At 41.8% G+C, this 17,201-nt stretch overlaps 1 protein-coding gene across 2 annotated transcripts in view; it reads right to left on the bottom strand.

The window, feature by feature from the left end:
- Positions 1-17,201, bottom strand: part of SHROOM2 (shroom family member 2) — a 150,031-nt gene that overhangs the window by 68,033 nt on the left and 64,797 nt on the right. Inside the window, exons 3-4 of one of the 2 annotated variants that reach the window (XM_025209247.1) lie at positions 6,382-6,513; positions 1-1,281 (exon numbers count right to left, since the gene is read on the bottom strand). The exon at positions 1-1,281 is cut by the window's left edge and continues 1,396 nt beyond it. In XM_025209247.1, the coding sequence (XP_025065032.1) occupies positions 1-1,281; positions 6,382-6,513 (1,413 nt within the window). The remainder of the gene's footprint in view (positions 1,282-6,381; positions 6,514-17,201) is intronic. The other variant, XM_025209249.1, reaches the window with a different exon arrangement.

The raw sequence follows: 17,201 nt of genomic DNA on the forward strand, positions 1-17,201 counted from the left end.
TTCTCACGCCCTTCTACAGAAGACTCGACAGGTTGTTGAGGTAGATAGTATTTTGGTTTCTGGACCATTGTGACTATTGCAGGATTGTCATGTGGTCCAGGACAGGCTTCAGGTTTCCAACATTCATCCTTTAGCTGTAGCGGCCTTGAGCTTCCCTGAGCAGGCTGTTTTGCTGTTACACAATAATAACGACTCTGTCCAGTGTTGTCCATTTTCTGTTCAGTGGCACTGTTCATACAGGAGGAAGTACTGAGTAATCTGGATTGGTTTGGACTGTAACAATGCAAGTGGTTAGCAGGTAGATCTTGGGCACCACTATAAGTGGAAAAATGTTGCTGGTCTTTAGGCAAAGCTGAAGCTCTTGCATTATGAAAAAAAGTGCTTTCATCACTGTATTGGCGCTGGTGGTGATAACTGTAAGCAGACTGTGCAAACCGAACATCTGTGCTGGACAGAGAGGACTGAAGTCTGTTAGCATTTCCTGCGTTATTGTTGTACCTGTCACCAGCAGAAGATAAAGTATAGTCCAGATCAATATCAGATTTATAGTTGGAACTATTGATCCTCCTTCCCTCTGTGCTCCTTTCACTTGCTCTAGCAGATCTTCTTTGTTGTTCTGCAGTTTCTGAGCTCCAGTCACTTCTGGGCTGAGATCGGTTCAGAACTGTAAAGTGCTGGGTGCTGGTGCTTTCTGAGTACACAGGACCGTGGGCCTTGTCATGGCCTTTGGTAGCAGCAAAGCTGTCACTACGAAGAGGTGGAGGTGGTGGGGGAGGGGAGGATGACTTCTTCTTATCAGGCACATACCAGACAGGTCCAATATTTGACTTTCCACAGCCTGAAAGCTTAGAATCAGGATATTCCTCTATTCTAGGGCTCCTGCTATTTTCAAACTGATTGGGAGCTAGCAAGTATCCAGATTTGTCCTCTAGTACATAGTTATCATTCAGAAATTGGCCAGCACTGCTGTTTCCATGCTTTGCAATGTCCCAGTGGCCAACTCTGTAGAGCATGTTCTCTGTTGAAGATGCATCTGTGTTGGACAATGTATGGTCAGGGGTACTGGAACTTGTAGAGAAAGAGCCATAAGCAGAATCTCGTTTGCTTTGGTTCCCTAAGTGATCAATGCTACTGTTAGACTTCGCAGAGGAAAGCCGTCCATAATGGGACACTTGGGGCGTGTGGTCCCAGCTGTCCATACTTCCTAGGGAGCTGAACTGGTCAGAAGTGCGATGTAGATTTGACTGATCCCATGAATGTGACAAATCATGAGAAGAGGAGCTATAACAGAAAAACATATGCTAGCATCAACAATAAGTCAAGATTAACACTGCCTTTAAAGGCATTTTGGTAAAATCCATCTCTATAACAAATACCAGAGACAGCTAGTGTCTTCTAGTGGTTCAGGCAACCAGAAACAGGGCTTTTGTCTCACTTTGCCATTAATTCAATGCCTGAGTTTTGACAACTGTAATTCCAATTGCTCATTCTGTACAATGGAAATACAGGTGCATGTGGCATGGGTGTGTGTGCATGCATATCCATCTGTGCATGTCCACTTTCTGTCACTGCTGTCACACAACATCCTTTCCACCATGCTGGCCTGTACCTTGGACTCACCTTCAGTGCTGCTTTTTCACTAGCTCCTTTTCTCTGTCTGTCTTCTAATCTTGCTGCTGCTTTCTCCATAGTTTTTCTCTCTGTCCACAGCCAAAACTTTTACCATGGTTCTTATGTCCCATCCCAGCCACTGTTATCTCTTCTGGCCTCCTGACACCCACCCCCAGTTCATACCCAGAAATCTTCTAGCACAGGACACTTTGTATGTGTTAAATCTGTATACTAGTAAAGTTAGAACATGTTTTGGACAGGCTCAGGGTAACATTTACCATAATCTCTAATGTGCACAGTTTGCCGATTGTCAGTCCCAGCCCTGGCAGCACATCAGAGTATTAAACTAGCTCTGGTGCAGTGCTGCAGCTTGGACTGACAATCAGCGATTGCCAGTGGGAGGCCTGGGACCCTTGGGGGCTAGAGGCATCTAGCTTTCAACTTGATCCTGGAGGAATCTGACATGTGAAAGATCCAGAATCCTTCCTCCCCATATGTTTCATAGTTTCTAGGGTTGGAAGGAACCTGAACAGATCATCAAGTCTGACTCCCTGCCCCGGGCAGGAACGACTGCTGGGATTATAATACTCCAGCCAGATATCTATCCAACCTCCTCTTGAAGACCCCCAAGGTAGGGGAGAGCACCACCTCCCTTGGGAGCCCATTCCAGAGCCTGGCAGCCCTAACCATGAAGTAATGCCTCCTGACATCAAAGCTGAACCTGCTCTCAATCAATTTGTGGCCATTATTCCTTGTTATCTCAGGTGGTGCCTGGGGGAATAGAGCCTAACCTATTTTCCGCTGGTCCCCCCTGGTGAGTTTATAGACGGCTACCAGATCCCTTAAGTGCAGTTTTCCTTATCGTACCTAGAAGCCTAGTAGAGCAGAGGGGTCCCTGACAGATGTCATGGCTGGCTGAGGACCACAAATTGCTCGTATTATCTCCATGCAGCTGACTGATGATAGCTGAAACATGGGTTGCCTAATATGATTTGGAGATACTCCTTGCATGAAAAGTCGACTGTGCTATGATATGAGTACACTTAGTATGTGTTTTACTGCTTAAACATGTGGGTCACTCATGTTTTAAGTGTATTTAACAAATACTAAATGCAACATGAGACATAGCTATAAAATAATCTTCCCTGTAGTGATCCTGACCACATCTCTCCCTTTCTAATCCCAGGGATAGCTCCCCCTGCTTTGCCCCACCAATTTCAAACTTTTTGTCCTCACACTTAAAGCTTGTGAATCATTTCCTTGTAGCTAAATTGTATGAAGTGTCTATCAAACGTTTTGCAGTAAAGAATCACCATGGAAGTCAATAATGACATTATATTCAATGTATTGTTATGTCCTATCAAACTACAGAACACCGAGAGAGATCCTTTTTTTGTCAAAAATACACCTCTCTAGTGCTTGGTTCCACACAGTAGTCATTATAATGGTGAAAGAAAATTGCCTCTGAACTTTTACAAAACACAGTCATAAGTACTCAGAGTCAGATCCTCTTCCACCTATTAAGGATCTAAGTGGTACTTAGGTGTCTAAATGCAATCCTATTCCACCCTGCTCAAAGCCATAAAAAAAACACTAATGGAAAACGTAGGTGGGTCCTCCTCTTCCTTGCTGTTTCCTGTAGCTTAATTTTTACGCTAAGCTGAAGGCTTTATTTTTTGAAGGCTGAAATGTTTTATTCAGTGACTCATGAACGTATTGTTCTTAGATGTTCAATTGACTTAAATGCTTAATAGGTGGGAAACAATTCAGTCCTCAGTGTTTAATTATAGAAAGGTGATAAGACATGAGAAACAGTATACATAAAGCAAGGAAAATGTATAAATTAGTATCAGTTTTTCTTTTCTACAACAGTTTTAATGATAGGACACACTGTCATATTATACAGAATGCATGGAATGCAATATATAGTATTCCATGCATTCATTAAGGAATTAAAAAAATCTTGATAATAGTAAAGGAAGCAAACACATTGCTCACACAGGCTGTCTACACATGTTCAAATGACCTGGGAAAATTATTCTGGGTTTGTTTTTCTGGTTGAAGAAAAAAAACTTACCCAGAGATCCCTGAACATACATTTAAATGCTGAGCCACTATGCAGCCAGGGCCACCCCCTGGGCACACATCTCATCCTGCAACGTGGGCTCCCAGTCTGCCTACCAACGAAGTGAGAGTAGAGCACAGGGCAGCCCTAACCGGCTGACCAAGACTGCGACTCCCTGAAACACAATGAGGGGATTGGGAAGAAGCTCCCTGCTCAGCTGGAGCACTGCTTAACCCAAGTGCTCTCTGGACAGACTCTCTGGACTTGTCAGGGAGAGGGGAGGGGGAGAAGGGAGTGATTGGGCAAACTACTGCCAGAGGACTGTTCTACAGCTTCTCAGAAGATGATGTGTACAGAAGTTTGCTTTCCCATGACTGATTTAATGCTGGTTATTCTTAGGGTTTTTTTCTCTATTTTTGCTCTGGGAGTAAAATCTTGAATACCTGTATACTAGTGGCTTCTATTGGGCGAGCAGCAACTGAATATCTTGGGCACTAGAATTCTCTTTACTGATAAAAAGCACAGGCCAGGACACTGGGCCTGGCTGCTAAATTTTAACAATGTGATTGGCTCTGATCAGAATCAAGAGAGTGGCATTCTTTATGCTAATTCTAATCTGGATCCAAACTGGAACTGCTAGTGATAAACAGTAACATTGAGTGGATTCCCTAACCCACCCCCAAAACAGAGTTGAGTAGGAAAATACCAATACATCAAAACCAAGAAGTTTCATAGAAGTTTATCTTGCAAAAGATATTTGTACACCTACCTGTGCTAGCACTGTGAAACACCCTTGAAATGGTCTCAAACCACCCCATGGTGCTGTAGCACTCTGTTTATGAATTGCTGCCCTATAGTCTCTGGCCTGTGACAGGGCTATCTCAGAGCTGTGGTCACTGAAAATACACCTCAGTACTTCCAGCTTACCAGGTCTGTGACTAGTAGTCCCAGCTCAAGATAGGGTTCAGAGGATTTGAGGAATGCCTTGTGCAAACTCAAGAACTTAGACCAGTGATTCTGGGGGGAATCAACTTTCCAAGAGAGTGAAAGTCTCACCTGGGGTAGTTCACATTATGGGGCTACCTGGGAGCCCCATATGCTAGCATTTTTGTCACTTTCATTGTTGTAAATATCAGTCAGAAAGTGCTGGGGTCCCAGGGAGCATTATTTTATTTTGATACACTATACCTTGGTATTTTTAAAAAATAATTTTATTTTACTTTCTGGTTGGGAAGACTGGAAAAAAAATGGGATTCCATTCCAAATCAGATCTAAATCAAATTTCGGAAATCCTGAGTTTCAGCCAGCTCTCAGGAGCTCTCCAGAGCATGTTCTAAATGTTCTCAGAGTAGAGAAATATGTCCTGGGATCTCTAAATTATACTTGAATGGCCACCAGAGAAACACAGAAAGCACAAACCAAGGTAATACTTGTGTTGAAAGATACAGCAATGATTTCTAAAATAGCATGATATAAAACTAATATCATAAATGAGAATTAAAATTCTTAAGTTAAAGCTGTTACTGGATTTCTCTCTGTGGTGGGTTGCTACCTTCAGCAATGTAAATGGAATTCAGACTGCTTATGTGTTGTTAAAGTACATGGCACAATTCTACATAAACTGAGAGGAAGAGTTATCAAGAGGTAGGGAAATATAATATGCAAATACCCTTCTGGCAGTAACATGTTACAAAGGGAAGACAGAGCAGGGAGATCAAAATAAGGGGATTTTTTTACTTTTATAAAATTAATACCAATATTACTGTTTAAGGACAGTCCAAATTATTTAAAAACAGCAGGGAATTCCTAAAAAGAACAAATTATTAAAGTTTCATAAAACTAAATAATTCAAAGGCTTTTTTGATATTATGAAATATTAACATCAGGAAGCTATGTTGAAGAATGTATAGAAAGATTTTGTAAATTAGGACTGTATTCCAGAGTGATTTCCCCAAGCTTAACTGTGGCCCAAATGGGAGTTAAATTGGAGAAAAACAGCAATAAACTTCATGAAAATGCTACAGAATTAATTTATAAGCAGGAGATAAGAGCCTCTAATCAGATCCTAATATACTATACCAAATGAAGAATAAAGTGCTACATAACCTGAACTGCAAATAGCTTAGTCTTCCTTCCATAGTGCTGGAAGAGACTAATAAATAAATGTTTTAAATAAGGAGGGAGACGAGAACTGTCTGTAGTAGTTCATAAAAGGCCAAACACTAACATGTACTGTTGTGATGATCAGGTTACAGAAAGTAATTTCACTAATGAAACGGACAATATCTTAATGTCTAAGAGGAAAATGCAGTTAGCCCTCTTAGGGATAATTAATATTGCTTTTCAAGGAGTAATGCTTTCAAGAAATACCATAGGAAGTTAGTGCATTTAGTACACCCCTTCCTTCTGTAGATAGAAAAAAAATTAAGAAACCAAAGTTGAAAGGAAATGCAAGAAGAAAAGTGCATTCAAAACCATTATTATCTTTATTTATACACATACATATACCAAAATATTTCTGAACTACATTTACCAGCCTTCACTCATCTTGAAGTTCTCAGTATACACCTCTATATTTTAAGAATAGATAACAAAAAACAAGAAAAGCATAATTCCATATTTATGGGTTAAAAACATGAACGTGAGCCACATTATTATTTTCTTACCGTTGGAGCTTGGTGCATGTAACTTAAACAGAAACTCACCTAGCATGATACCGGGAGTGCCATGAAGTGCAGAGATTGGTTGAGGAGAGCTGTGACGTGGCTGTCTCAGGCTGATTCTCTGTGAATTTGGTTGCGTGCCAAGAGTGAGGCCTGCAGGCTAGATCATTTCTTCTGAAATGAGAAAGGTAGAGCACGTACTTTTAATGCAGATCTCTTAATAAGGTGGCATGAAGTGAAAAACGTCTACTAATTAAATTAACTTTGGACGAGTAGCACAGATGTAAAATAAATTTAAACTACACTATATGCTATGCAATGTTCTACATGCCAGTTTTGAAAAGATGCCAGCTTTCCTTTAAAACACTTGAGACACAGACAATAGAACATTAATACTGTAACGGATTTGTGGGTTTATTTTAGGACAGGTAAATATAAATTTTAAGCATCTTGAGTTTAGCCATTCAAAGGACTGGTGAGGTTTGTGACTTCTTTTACAACACAGAAGCTATTTATAAGGTTTTTGTCAGGTTTTATGTAGGTACACAGGTAGAACAATGGAGCGGGGGAGAAAATGGGTTAAAGGCTGAAGTAGGGATAAAACCACAAATATTTTTATGATTCCAAATTAGCAAGGTGAGAGAAGCAGGACTTAACACCAGTGCAACTCTGCCATAGTGATCTTACTGCATGGCACGCCTAAAAGAAATTAAGGGTTGAACTAGTGTGCCTGAATTAGGCACTTAAAGAATATCATCTTTTTTTCATATCTGCTGAAGACAGAGAGTTCCCAAAGAATTTAATAGGAAATGGTAGGTGTGCTTTGACAGTTCCACGAGAATCACTAGTCTGAATCACTTTTCATATTCAAGTGATAATTTATAAAATCATTTAAATACTGCTTTGTGTGTCCACCCTTAGACCTTCCAGTATAATTTTTTCTTCTAAGGAATTGAAGAGACATCTCCTTACAAATACAAAGTGTAAGTTTCTAGATTTTGTCTTCCAGAATCATCGTTCTATGGAATTGATTTCAGTGCTTCCACCCTATCCTAGCTTAAAAATTAATAATTTGCACTTCCATTCAAGGATTCTGTCAACATTAATCATTGCTTCTCTAAAATATGCATGCCCCTTGTCCAAAAGTGATTTAGGTACTTTGAAGACAAAGGGCCAGACCCTTTCCTACCTATTAGATGTCTAAGGACAATCCTATTCCAAACTGCGTGAGCCCAGAAAAACTTAATACTTCTTATTGCTGTCTTTCTTCTGCATCTTAGTCATAGATGACAGCATGTTTACAAAAGTAGATGCTTTTAATAGAATTTTCACAGACTTGCAAAAGGCAGAACAGGCCCCAAGGCCCCTGGCAGATGTAAAAGTAAAAGGCATGATGGAATCTGATGCACAATCCCTGTGATTGTGCTAGCTGCCATGCCACACGTGCGTGGCAGGAGGTGTGATTGTGGGACTGAGCTCCAGATTCCATCACGTCTTAATGCAGGGGGATCATGATCCCAGGCTCCCTCTGCACTGGCTAGTAGCAAGCTCCCATGGCTGGAAGCCCTGTCAGCTGACTGGGGATTCCAGCTGTGGGGGAACACCATGCACCCCTGTGGCTGGGAGCCATCAGCTAATGGGACTCCCAACTGCAGGGGTGCACTCCGCACCGCTATGGCTGGGTGATCAGCTGATGGCTCCCAGCCGCCAGGGTGCATGGTGCACTCATGCACCTGGGAGCCCCAACTTGGCCACACGTTCAATTAATGGCATAATAGCAACCAGCCACAAAGTTATTGCACATTTTTGGTGTAATAAACTTTGTGGCTTGTTCCTTGTTTTATTATGCCATTAAGTGCATGAAGATGTGGCCAGGTAACAACTTAAGGAAGAGATTAACTGGTTAACCACATCTGTAATGTGTGCTAGGGGCCTCACTCCCACTAAAAGAGGAATCAGGCTCCTAAATTACTTCTATACTGCTGAAAATTTTACCCAGCATGGTTAAGTAAGCAATTCAAGGTCACAAAGACAATGACAGTGCTGAGTCGAGAGTTCAGAACTCACAATTACCAGTCTGGTACACACAGACACCGCTGTCATTCATTTTTACTTTCATTTAACTGGATCACTAAATTGTTTTAAAATTCAGTAACTATCTACACTAAAACTATCCATTGCAAAACTAGCACCCCACAAAAAATAGAGAAACGTTTTTGAGAAAATTTGTTGCAATAACCAGTACAGGAAGATGCCAGCTACCTTAAAATCCCCACCCTTCTTCTCCACTCCAGTCTGCTCACTTCAGACATTCCATATATTTTCCTATGGTTATTGGCCTTGTACTCAAGTATTAGACAAATGTGGACTTCTTTTTAGCTGGTAGCACCAGCCACCATGAATTCTGCTACTACCTCAGTTTATTCTTGTACTGATGGACATAGGATAACTAACCAAAAGCTGACTTTTTGGATAAATTCATGACACCATATAATTGGTGCTTCAGTTCGGCCATCTTTGCAGAAAAGAAGCTGAAGTCTCCATATTATGAGAAAATAGTGTTTCTAACATTCACCACAAATGAAACACAAAACTAGTACAAAACAGACACTATTTGGGGGTATGAGGAAATGAAGATTTGAGGGAAGAGGACTTTCACAATGGTTTCCTATGGGTTTGTCAAGGGGTATGAGAGATTTTGCCAATGAAAAGGAATGGAAAAGTTGTACTTGCAAAACCAGTACTGTACCTCATGGAACTTCTCAAGATCTTCATAAGATAGCTCCTGGCCACATGAACGTCATTTTCAGATGGCATTTTCTGTGCTATCATATCCACCACCACTTTCATCTTCCTGAGCAGCCAAGCAAGGAGAGGAACAGACTGTGCTGAGTTGGGATACGAGGCAAACCAAGTGGAGAATTTTAGGCTTTCTTTCACATCATTCGTGTGTGTGTGTGTATATATGTGTGCACATGTATGCTTTCTTGAAGATTCTTTTAGCCATGTACTTGGATTTAATTCAATTGGTCTAAGAATAAAATAGCCTCAGTGATCTTCTTTAGGATGTATTGTATACCTTTACAAAAAGTATGATTAGGAATGAATCTATTATATATAGCCAAAAACCAACTCTTATTCAAGCCTTTCACTGTTTCACTATTCAGTTATATTTACCACTTCCTGTACTCCAAGAAAACAAGTTCTCTACCAACAAATTCAAAGGCTACAAATTCATCACGGGAGGGGTGAGGGGGGAAGCAGCAAGGAATAGGGGATACTCTGTTTACCAGGTCGCCCCTGGGGATTACTAGGAACAACGGCTATAAACTGACAGAGAGCAGATTTAGATTAGACATTAGGAAAAAATTCTTCACGGTGAGGGTTGCCAAAATCTGGAATGGGCTTCCAAGGGAGGTGGTGCTCTCCCCTACCCTGGAGGTCTTTAAGAAGAGACTGGACAAGCACCCCAGCGCTCTTTCCTGCCCAGGGCAGGGGGTCGGGCTTGACGATCTACTGAGGTCCCTTCCAACCCTAAAAATCTATGAAATCTATAACAAACAACAATGCACTATGAATGAATTCCAAACCTTCAGTATAAATAGGCAGGAGGGATAGCAAGAGAAAAGATTAAAAACCAGTATTAAAAGACAGAATATTTTGCAGGCAGCTCAAGATGCACAGAATCTATGTTCTATTACAATGCTGCTGTATTAACTCCAAGTGACAGAATGAGAACACCTGAATATGCAATCCAGGAAACCAGAACAGAGTTAATGGAAGCATTAATAAAGGAATTTAACTGAGAGCTCTATCAGTGCTTTGAGGGAAAAAGGAAAAAGAGCTGCGGCTATCAGCTGCCTTTCAGGACAGCTGAAAGGGAAAAAGAACTGATAAGCTTTGATGATGCACAATACAAGAGAAAAACAATTTTCCGTTGACTATAAACATTTTAATTTCCATTAGTGAACTCAAATTACATATATATGAAAACTGAATTACACCGAAATAGCCTCTCCCATTCAACTTGTACAGCAGAATCTACCTTATTAATATCACTTCAATTGCTCTATAGAATGAAACATTGGGAGACAAACCTTGAATCTCAGAAGTTAGGAGCTTAGGATTTCAGAAGTATTGCACTTAGACTACCAAAAAGGAGAATAAGATGCAAACCATACATAAAAAAATGGAAAAATATTTCCTAGGCTAAAAAACAAAACTAAACAGACATCCAGCTTCAGTTTTCTCTGTGCAAAATGAAGTTTATATTCTACCTAAGGGGACTTTTATTATCTTTAAATTTTCCCTCATCCTGAAGAAGGGTGCATGTACCCAAAATCAGACTAACAAATTTATTTGTAAATGGCAACAAGGAACACCTACACATCACCTAGCTACTCAAGAAGAGCTGAAGTTTCAGATAAACTGAACTCTGACGAAATTTGCCAATTCTGGCCTTAGACATGCTGTTGTAGCTTTATTGACACTTTTATAGCACTTCACCAAACTGCGTGTTTATACAAAAACGAGTGCTACAAAGATGGTGGATCTGCCAAAAAAACAGTTTTAAACAAACAAGGACTTCCTTATAGTGCTACTTTCTGTAGTAATACCTGTAATGTGTGCAGGCTGCAGATCATGGCTCTGCCTTGGGTCTGGGTCACTGTCACCGCCGCAAGATCCCAGCCCAACTCCGGAGTAGCTCCCTGCCCTGCCACACACCCTGCCAACAGGGGTGGCACTGGGGGGGGCTACAGGCACCCCAAAATTCCCCATAGCCCCCCGTAGCCACCCCTCCCAGCAGCACTGCTATTGCCCACTCTGCACAGGCAGCAGCAGCTGAACCTTCCCTGTTCCTGCCCATAGCATAGTCCCCTGCCACCAGGAAGAGGCTGGCACCACTGATGCCTGCCAGCGCTGCTGGGGCCAGTCTCCACAGAAACCCTGGCCTCACGCTATCACAGCGTGCTGGCTGCTGGGGTCTCCATGGAAACTGGTTCCAGCCACACGGGCAGGGGCTGCTGGGAAATAGAGTCCACTGCTGGCCAGGTCCGGCCTGCAGGCGGGATTTTGCCGGCCCCCATCCTAATATGTACTGATAGTAGTAGGTCACTACATTCCAATGATTTGCAACTGTTGTAAGTGAACATGTGACAAGGCTCAAAGACAAAATACGTAGACCTATTGAGTGCTGCCCAACCAAAATGATCATTGCTGGGATTTAATTTATGTTACTAACTCACTCATTTCCTTTGCTGAATCAACAAAGAACTAAAGCCTCTCTGCTGACTCACATTTATCATGTAGTGTCCAAGTGAAGCTGCAGGTTTTTTAAGTGCAAGTAGTAATACTTATGTACAATGCTCCTAAGACTGAGAGTCATGGAAAGAAAGCCTAGCTTTACATGTTAATCAACTAATTACTGGCCAGATTTTCGTTCAATGTTTCTATACTTCAATGCTAGTACTGACATGCTTGTATTAACCATATGAAGTCACCACAGCACTGATCCAGCCCAGTGATTTTCAAGCAGGGGGCCCTGGCACCTTAGGGTGCTTTGAAATCCTTTTAAGGATTTCATGGGAAATCATGCAATGTAAGCTGCATAAACATGATTCACAAGATAAAGCCAGAGACTTCAAGTAGGAATGCACAGTGTTAAAACCACTCTGACCTGCTGTAGTCTTTCAAAGTTCTTTGCAACAGAAGACTTGCTCTATCATTTTCCTATAGTAAAAAAATGAATGAAAACTTATGAACTGGCATTTTCTGACACACTGAAATTGGTAAGAGTGGTCAGTTACTAGAGGATTTCAAAAGTATAACACTAGAAAGGGCACTTTGCACAGAAATTACATGAATGGAGATCTAGTAATGCATTTGAGAGTATATATTGAGAACATCAAGATTCTGTCTCATCAAGCCCACTCTATTTCTTTGGAAAGCAGTGGAATTCTACTGTCAGTATGATGTAATTAGATAAATCTGCTCCAATGTTTTTATTCTAAAAGGTTATTTTCTATTGCATATCATTTTGCCAAAATTTACCCTGTTGACTACAATCTGAGTTTGTTTTCAGCTTATGATTTAAGAACAGTGTCAGGAAAAACAACTCAGCAATTTTCAAGTGATGAGGGATTCAGGGGGAAAAAACAGTATGCAATATAAAAGAAATACTACATTTAAAAAACACCCCAGGAAACACAATTCTTCCACCTCAGAAAAAGATATCAGAAACCTGTGATAAGAGCTATTTAAAGCACTACGTATACATGGACTAAAGAAAGATGATGGTACACATAACCATAAGTACCTGCAATAAAATAAAGTGTTAATACAACACATATGCAGGGAAGAGGGAATCAATTTTCATGTCTTTATAAAATAAGAAATGAAGGAAAACTCTCTCTTTTCGAGGCTTACTTAAAAGGGAGAGGCCAGTGGCTGCTTTTGGAATGAAATTTCTCCCTCTACTGGCTTTTAAACAGTAGTAGCATATTCTAAAGCATGTATTCTCAAAGGCTAGACATAGATGCAAATGAAGCAGATCATCTGTGCCGTGATGTGTTGCAACACAGTTAATCCACTTCATTCAGTACCCCACGTTCTGCCTACCGATGGTGTGGGACAAGGGGCTATGTGTTTTCCCAGGGCTTGAGGGGCCAGGTCCTGCATACCCTGGGAATTCCCAAGCAGGATCACTACCACTGAATCCTGAGACCACCTGCTCAGCTTTCCACACTTACCCAGATGCATCACCGGAGAGCCGATGGGGCAGGTATGGGTAAGTGGGGAAAGTCTGGGTTTCCTTGCTTACCCAGATCTGCCCCTTCGATCTCCAGGGACCCATCTGGGTAAGTGGAGAAAGTGGTGCTTTCCCTGCTCACCCAGATCTGCTCCCCTGGGGCAGGTCTCGATAAGTAGGGCCCCACGTGGAGGCATAGGACATTGGAGATTCCCTGGGTCCTTTACGTGTACTCTGGGACCTGCATGGGACTTCCTCACTTAAGGAAACTGCCCCTGAAAATCACAGGTGGGCTTTTGTAAGTGGGAAACCCTGACTTCCCTGCTTAGAGGCACCTCAAGATTCCCCAGGGTGCCTCTGTCAGCACAGAAAAGTGGGCAGGTGGTCCAGGGGCTTGAGGAGCCCTCATGCTACCCAGAGCACCTGCCTGGGACTGGAGAGTATGGGCAGCTCAGACTGCCTGCAGTCTCCCACTACAGAGCTAATAGATGTCTACCATAATAAAGTAGAATAATATATTATTACCTTTTGTTGTGCCACTGATTTTCCTCTGATGTGACACAACAAAGAGTAGGGATGTCGATATTTGCTCAATTTTTTACGGCAGCACAAATGAGACATTGGGCAATATCTATTTCTATCCAAGGGGTCATGTTGTTTGCCATCCTAGCCAGAATAAGCAAGAACAGATGACTAACTGTTGTACACACAGGGACAGATTTAAGTGGAGTCTTTAGGCATGTCTACACAAGATGCTGAATGTGCAGAAGCACGTGCTTACTTTGCCTAGCACGAGGGCCCTCAATCTTAGCCGAGTTTCAGCACTGCTCTAATACAAATAAACAAGACCAACATCTGCAGCTTTTCTCCCTGATGCAGAACTCAAATGTTTAATAATAAAACCACCAATGTGAACCATAAAAAAGTAATATTCAGACGAGTCAATATCATCCTTGAAAACAGTTCAGACAAAAGGATTCCTTATGAAAAAAATCATCCCAGTAATCTTATCTATCATGTTCACACCATACTGCAAATTTAAGATTTCATGATTTATGGTCATAGAGGGGTGACATTCTTTCCTGTTCCCTCAAACTGCAATAAATAATTTCATATTGACAAATGGATTCTGTCTCTTTTACTCCTCCTCTCTGACCCACTTTTAAAATATAGCCATTTGTCATATAGATACATTGTTCCAAACATGCAAAAATTGTCATATTTTGCAAACCTTTAGGTAGCGAAAACCATCTTCCAAACATTTACCTTTTCATTGTTTTCAGTTCATCCCTGTCTTGCGTTTAGTAGATGGGGATGGAATGGTAGATAATATAATGACAATGTCCCAAAGAGTACAATTACAAGTACATGGGAAACAAAATCTTGACAGTACCTAATTATCTACAAGTCATTTATTCTTAAATCTATAATACTATAAATTGACCTCTTAGCCTTTTGTCTACTTGAAACTAACAGATGCAATTATTTATAAGTACCTTAGATAACCTTGCAATTATTTATTGCATTTATTTATAAGTACTTTAGATATGTTAGAAAGCAAAGCTTTCCCATTTCTATCCAAAATCCTTAGTGGTGCAATCACCTGCCCTGATAAGGACAGGATTCCCTGATAGGAATCACCTGCCCTGATGATAAGGGATGAAAAAAAAATGCTATCTGTTATTTCAGAACTGAAAATGGCTCTTACTCCAGTGGTATATACACATGATTGTAACAATACACAGACAGATCATACTGGCAGACTAGAAGTGAGTTTTGTAAGATGAAGCTAAACTTAACTGCTGAAGATTTCTAGAATTGAACTAGATTATCAACAACTATTATTCTCCAGAGTAAGTATGTGAAAAATGACAAACATGAATCTGGCATGCTACTAACATCCTCTGGGCTTGAATGGAAGGCAGCTAGTTCACACCTCAGCTTTTGTTTCAAACCTCTAGTTCAGGGGCACGCAAAATATGGTTTGCAGGCTAGATCTGGTCCGTGGGGCCTCTCCATAAACCCTCTATAAACCCTAGCCCTCGTTGCCCCTCTGCAAGCCGGCTCCTCCATGGAGGAAGTGCAGCTCTGATGGCTAAGCAATGCCACCCCCCAACCCCAGCCTCTCCTGACTTGCCCCAGACCCAGCCTGGGGGTGTTAGAGACAAGAAGCCTCTGTCTGGGAGAAGCTTTTCTTGGCCACCCTATGGCTGTTCCCCAGCCTCCCTGCCTGGAAATGCAGGTAAGTGCCCCACTGGGCAGGGTTTAGGGACTCCCACTGGGGGAAACGGGGTGGGAGTGCAGGGAGCCGTGCGCTGTGGGGCCGGGCTTGGCTGGCTCCACACTCTGTAGGAGCGCAGGAACCATGTGCTATGGGGCCTGGGGAGGGTTGCCTCTGCACGTTGCCATCACCTGTGGCTAGGGACTGGGGTGGCAGCACAGGGAGCTGTGTACTATGGGGTCAGGCAGGGCTGGCCCCTCTTGCTGCCACCACACGCAGCTTCAGGGACTCCAAGAATGCCTGCCCCCCACCACCCCGCCATACACCCCAGCCCCCACCATACCCCCAAACACACCCCTACACACACAATATGTAAGTGTAAGACTATTTTGAATTATTATATAATCACCTCCAGATACACTAGGCAAACGCACATAAATCAGGATAAAAATAGTTTTAAAAAGAAAATTAAAATAAGTTATAGTAGATGTTTGATTTTTTAATACATGATTTGGTTTTCTTTTTCCAGTTTCAAGATGGCAACCCCTCCCCTCCCTAAAGGATTACTTCTGGGGTAAGGGGAAGGACTTCCAGCAACAAAGGTCAGGGGGCAGGGCGGGATTTCTGAACCCAAGATGACAACCAAGTGGCAGGGTACCTGTCAAGGGGCAGGGCTACCCCTACAGCCCTCAATAGCAGACCCAAACTTAAGTGGCCTTGCAGCTGAAATAATTACCCACCCCTGCTCTAGTTCTTACAACCAGTCACAGCATAAAACCCATTTATTTACTAGAACATAACCTTCTCTTGTGGATAGCACTGCCCTTTTTATATTTTGGAAATACTTCATACAACACACTTCTTTAAAACGTGATAAACTATGAAGGAAAACTAATCACTGTCTGCTTTTTATAAGAAAACTACATTCCAACTCAGACAGCTGAGCCCTGCTGAATACATCCATTTCTCTAGTGGCAGATGCATTAGTCATAGAAACCCCCCCCAAAGAAAAATCAAACCAAAACCCAGAAGACAATAAATAAGAACAAAACAAACAAACAGAGGAGACCTCCAAAGGAGGAGTACAGAACCACCCATCCTAGCCTTTAAACAGGTATTGAACCTTGCCAACCTTGTCACCAAAAGTAAACTTCCTATGGCCCAAGGTACGTGGTCCAGACCATGCCAAAACCTGCCAACGCATCTCCACCACTCCCACAACAATTACACCCCACAACAGAACCATCACTATTCCTGGATCTTACACCCACACCTCCAGAAATGTAATACATCTCATCCAGTGCACTAAATGCCCTGATGGAAAATATGTAGGAGAAACCAAAAAACAACTGTGTACCTGAATGAACGCACACTGAAAATCTACTATCAAAGAAAAAAATACCCAATCACCTGTAGGGGCACATTTCTCACAGGACAACCATTCTCTTTCCAGTGTCTCATTTCTAATCCTCAAAGGGAATTTACAAAACACTTTTTGTAGATAAGCCTATGAACTTCACTTCATAAATCTACTGGATACAAAACATCACAGACTAAAAATAGACATTGGATTTATGGCTCATTAAAACCTGCCTGCCAACTGATAACCCCAAGGTAACCTCTCTACATTTTACCAGCTACATTCTATCACCAGGCCAACATTGCCCCCCTTCCCTGCCCCCCACTAACCTGTCTTAAACCTATTAACTCACGTCCCCTTTGATCTTCCCTGCCACACATTTGCATTTTCACAGACCTGCATTTTGCATATTGGCTTAAGTTTATACTCAACCCAGGAGAGCACATAAACATCAGCAGACTCTTCCCTATGCCTGAAGAAGGGTGTTTGTGCCCAAAAGCTTGTAAAGAACATTTTTTCAATTCCATCTATTT

The sequence above is a fragment of the Alligator sinensis genome, unplaced genomic scaffold (genome assembly GCF_000455745.1).
Source record: "Alligator sinensis unplaced genomic scaffold, ASM45574v1 scaffold312_2, whole genome shotgun sequence".
Classification (NCBI taxonomy): Eukaryota; Metazoa; Chordata; order Crocodylia; family Alligatoridae; genus Alligator; species Alligator sinensis.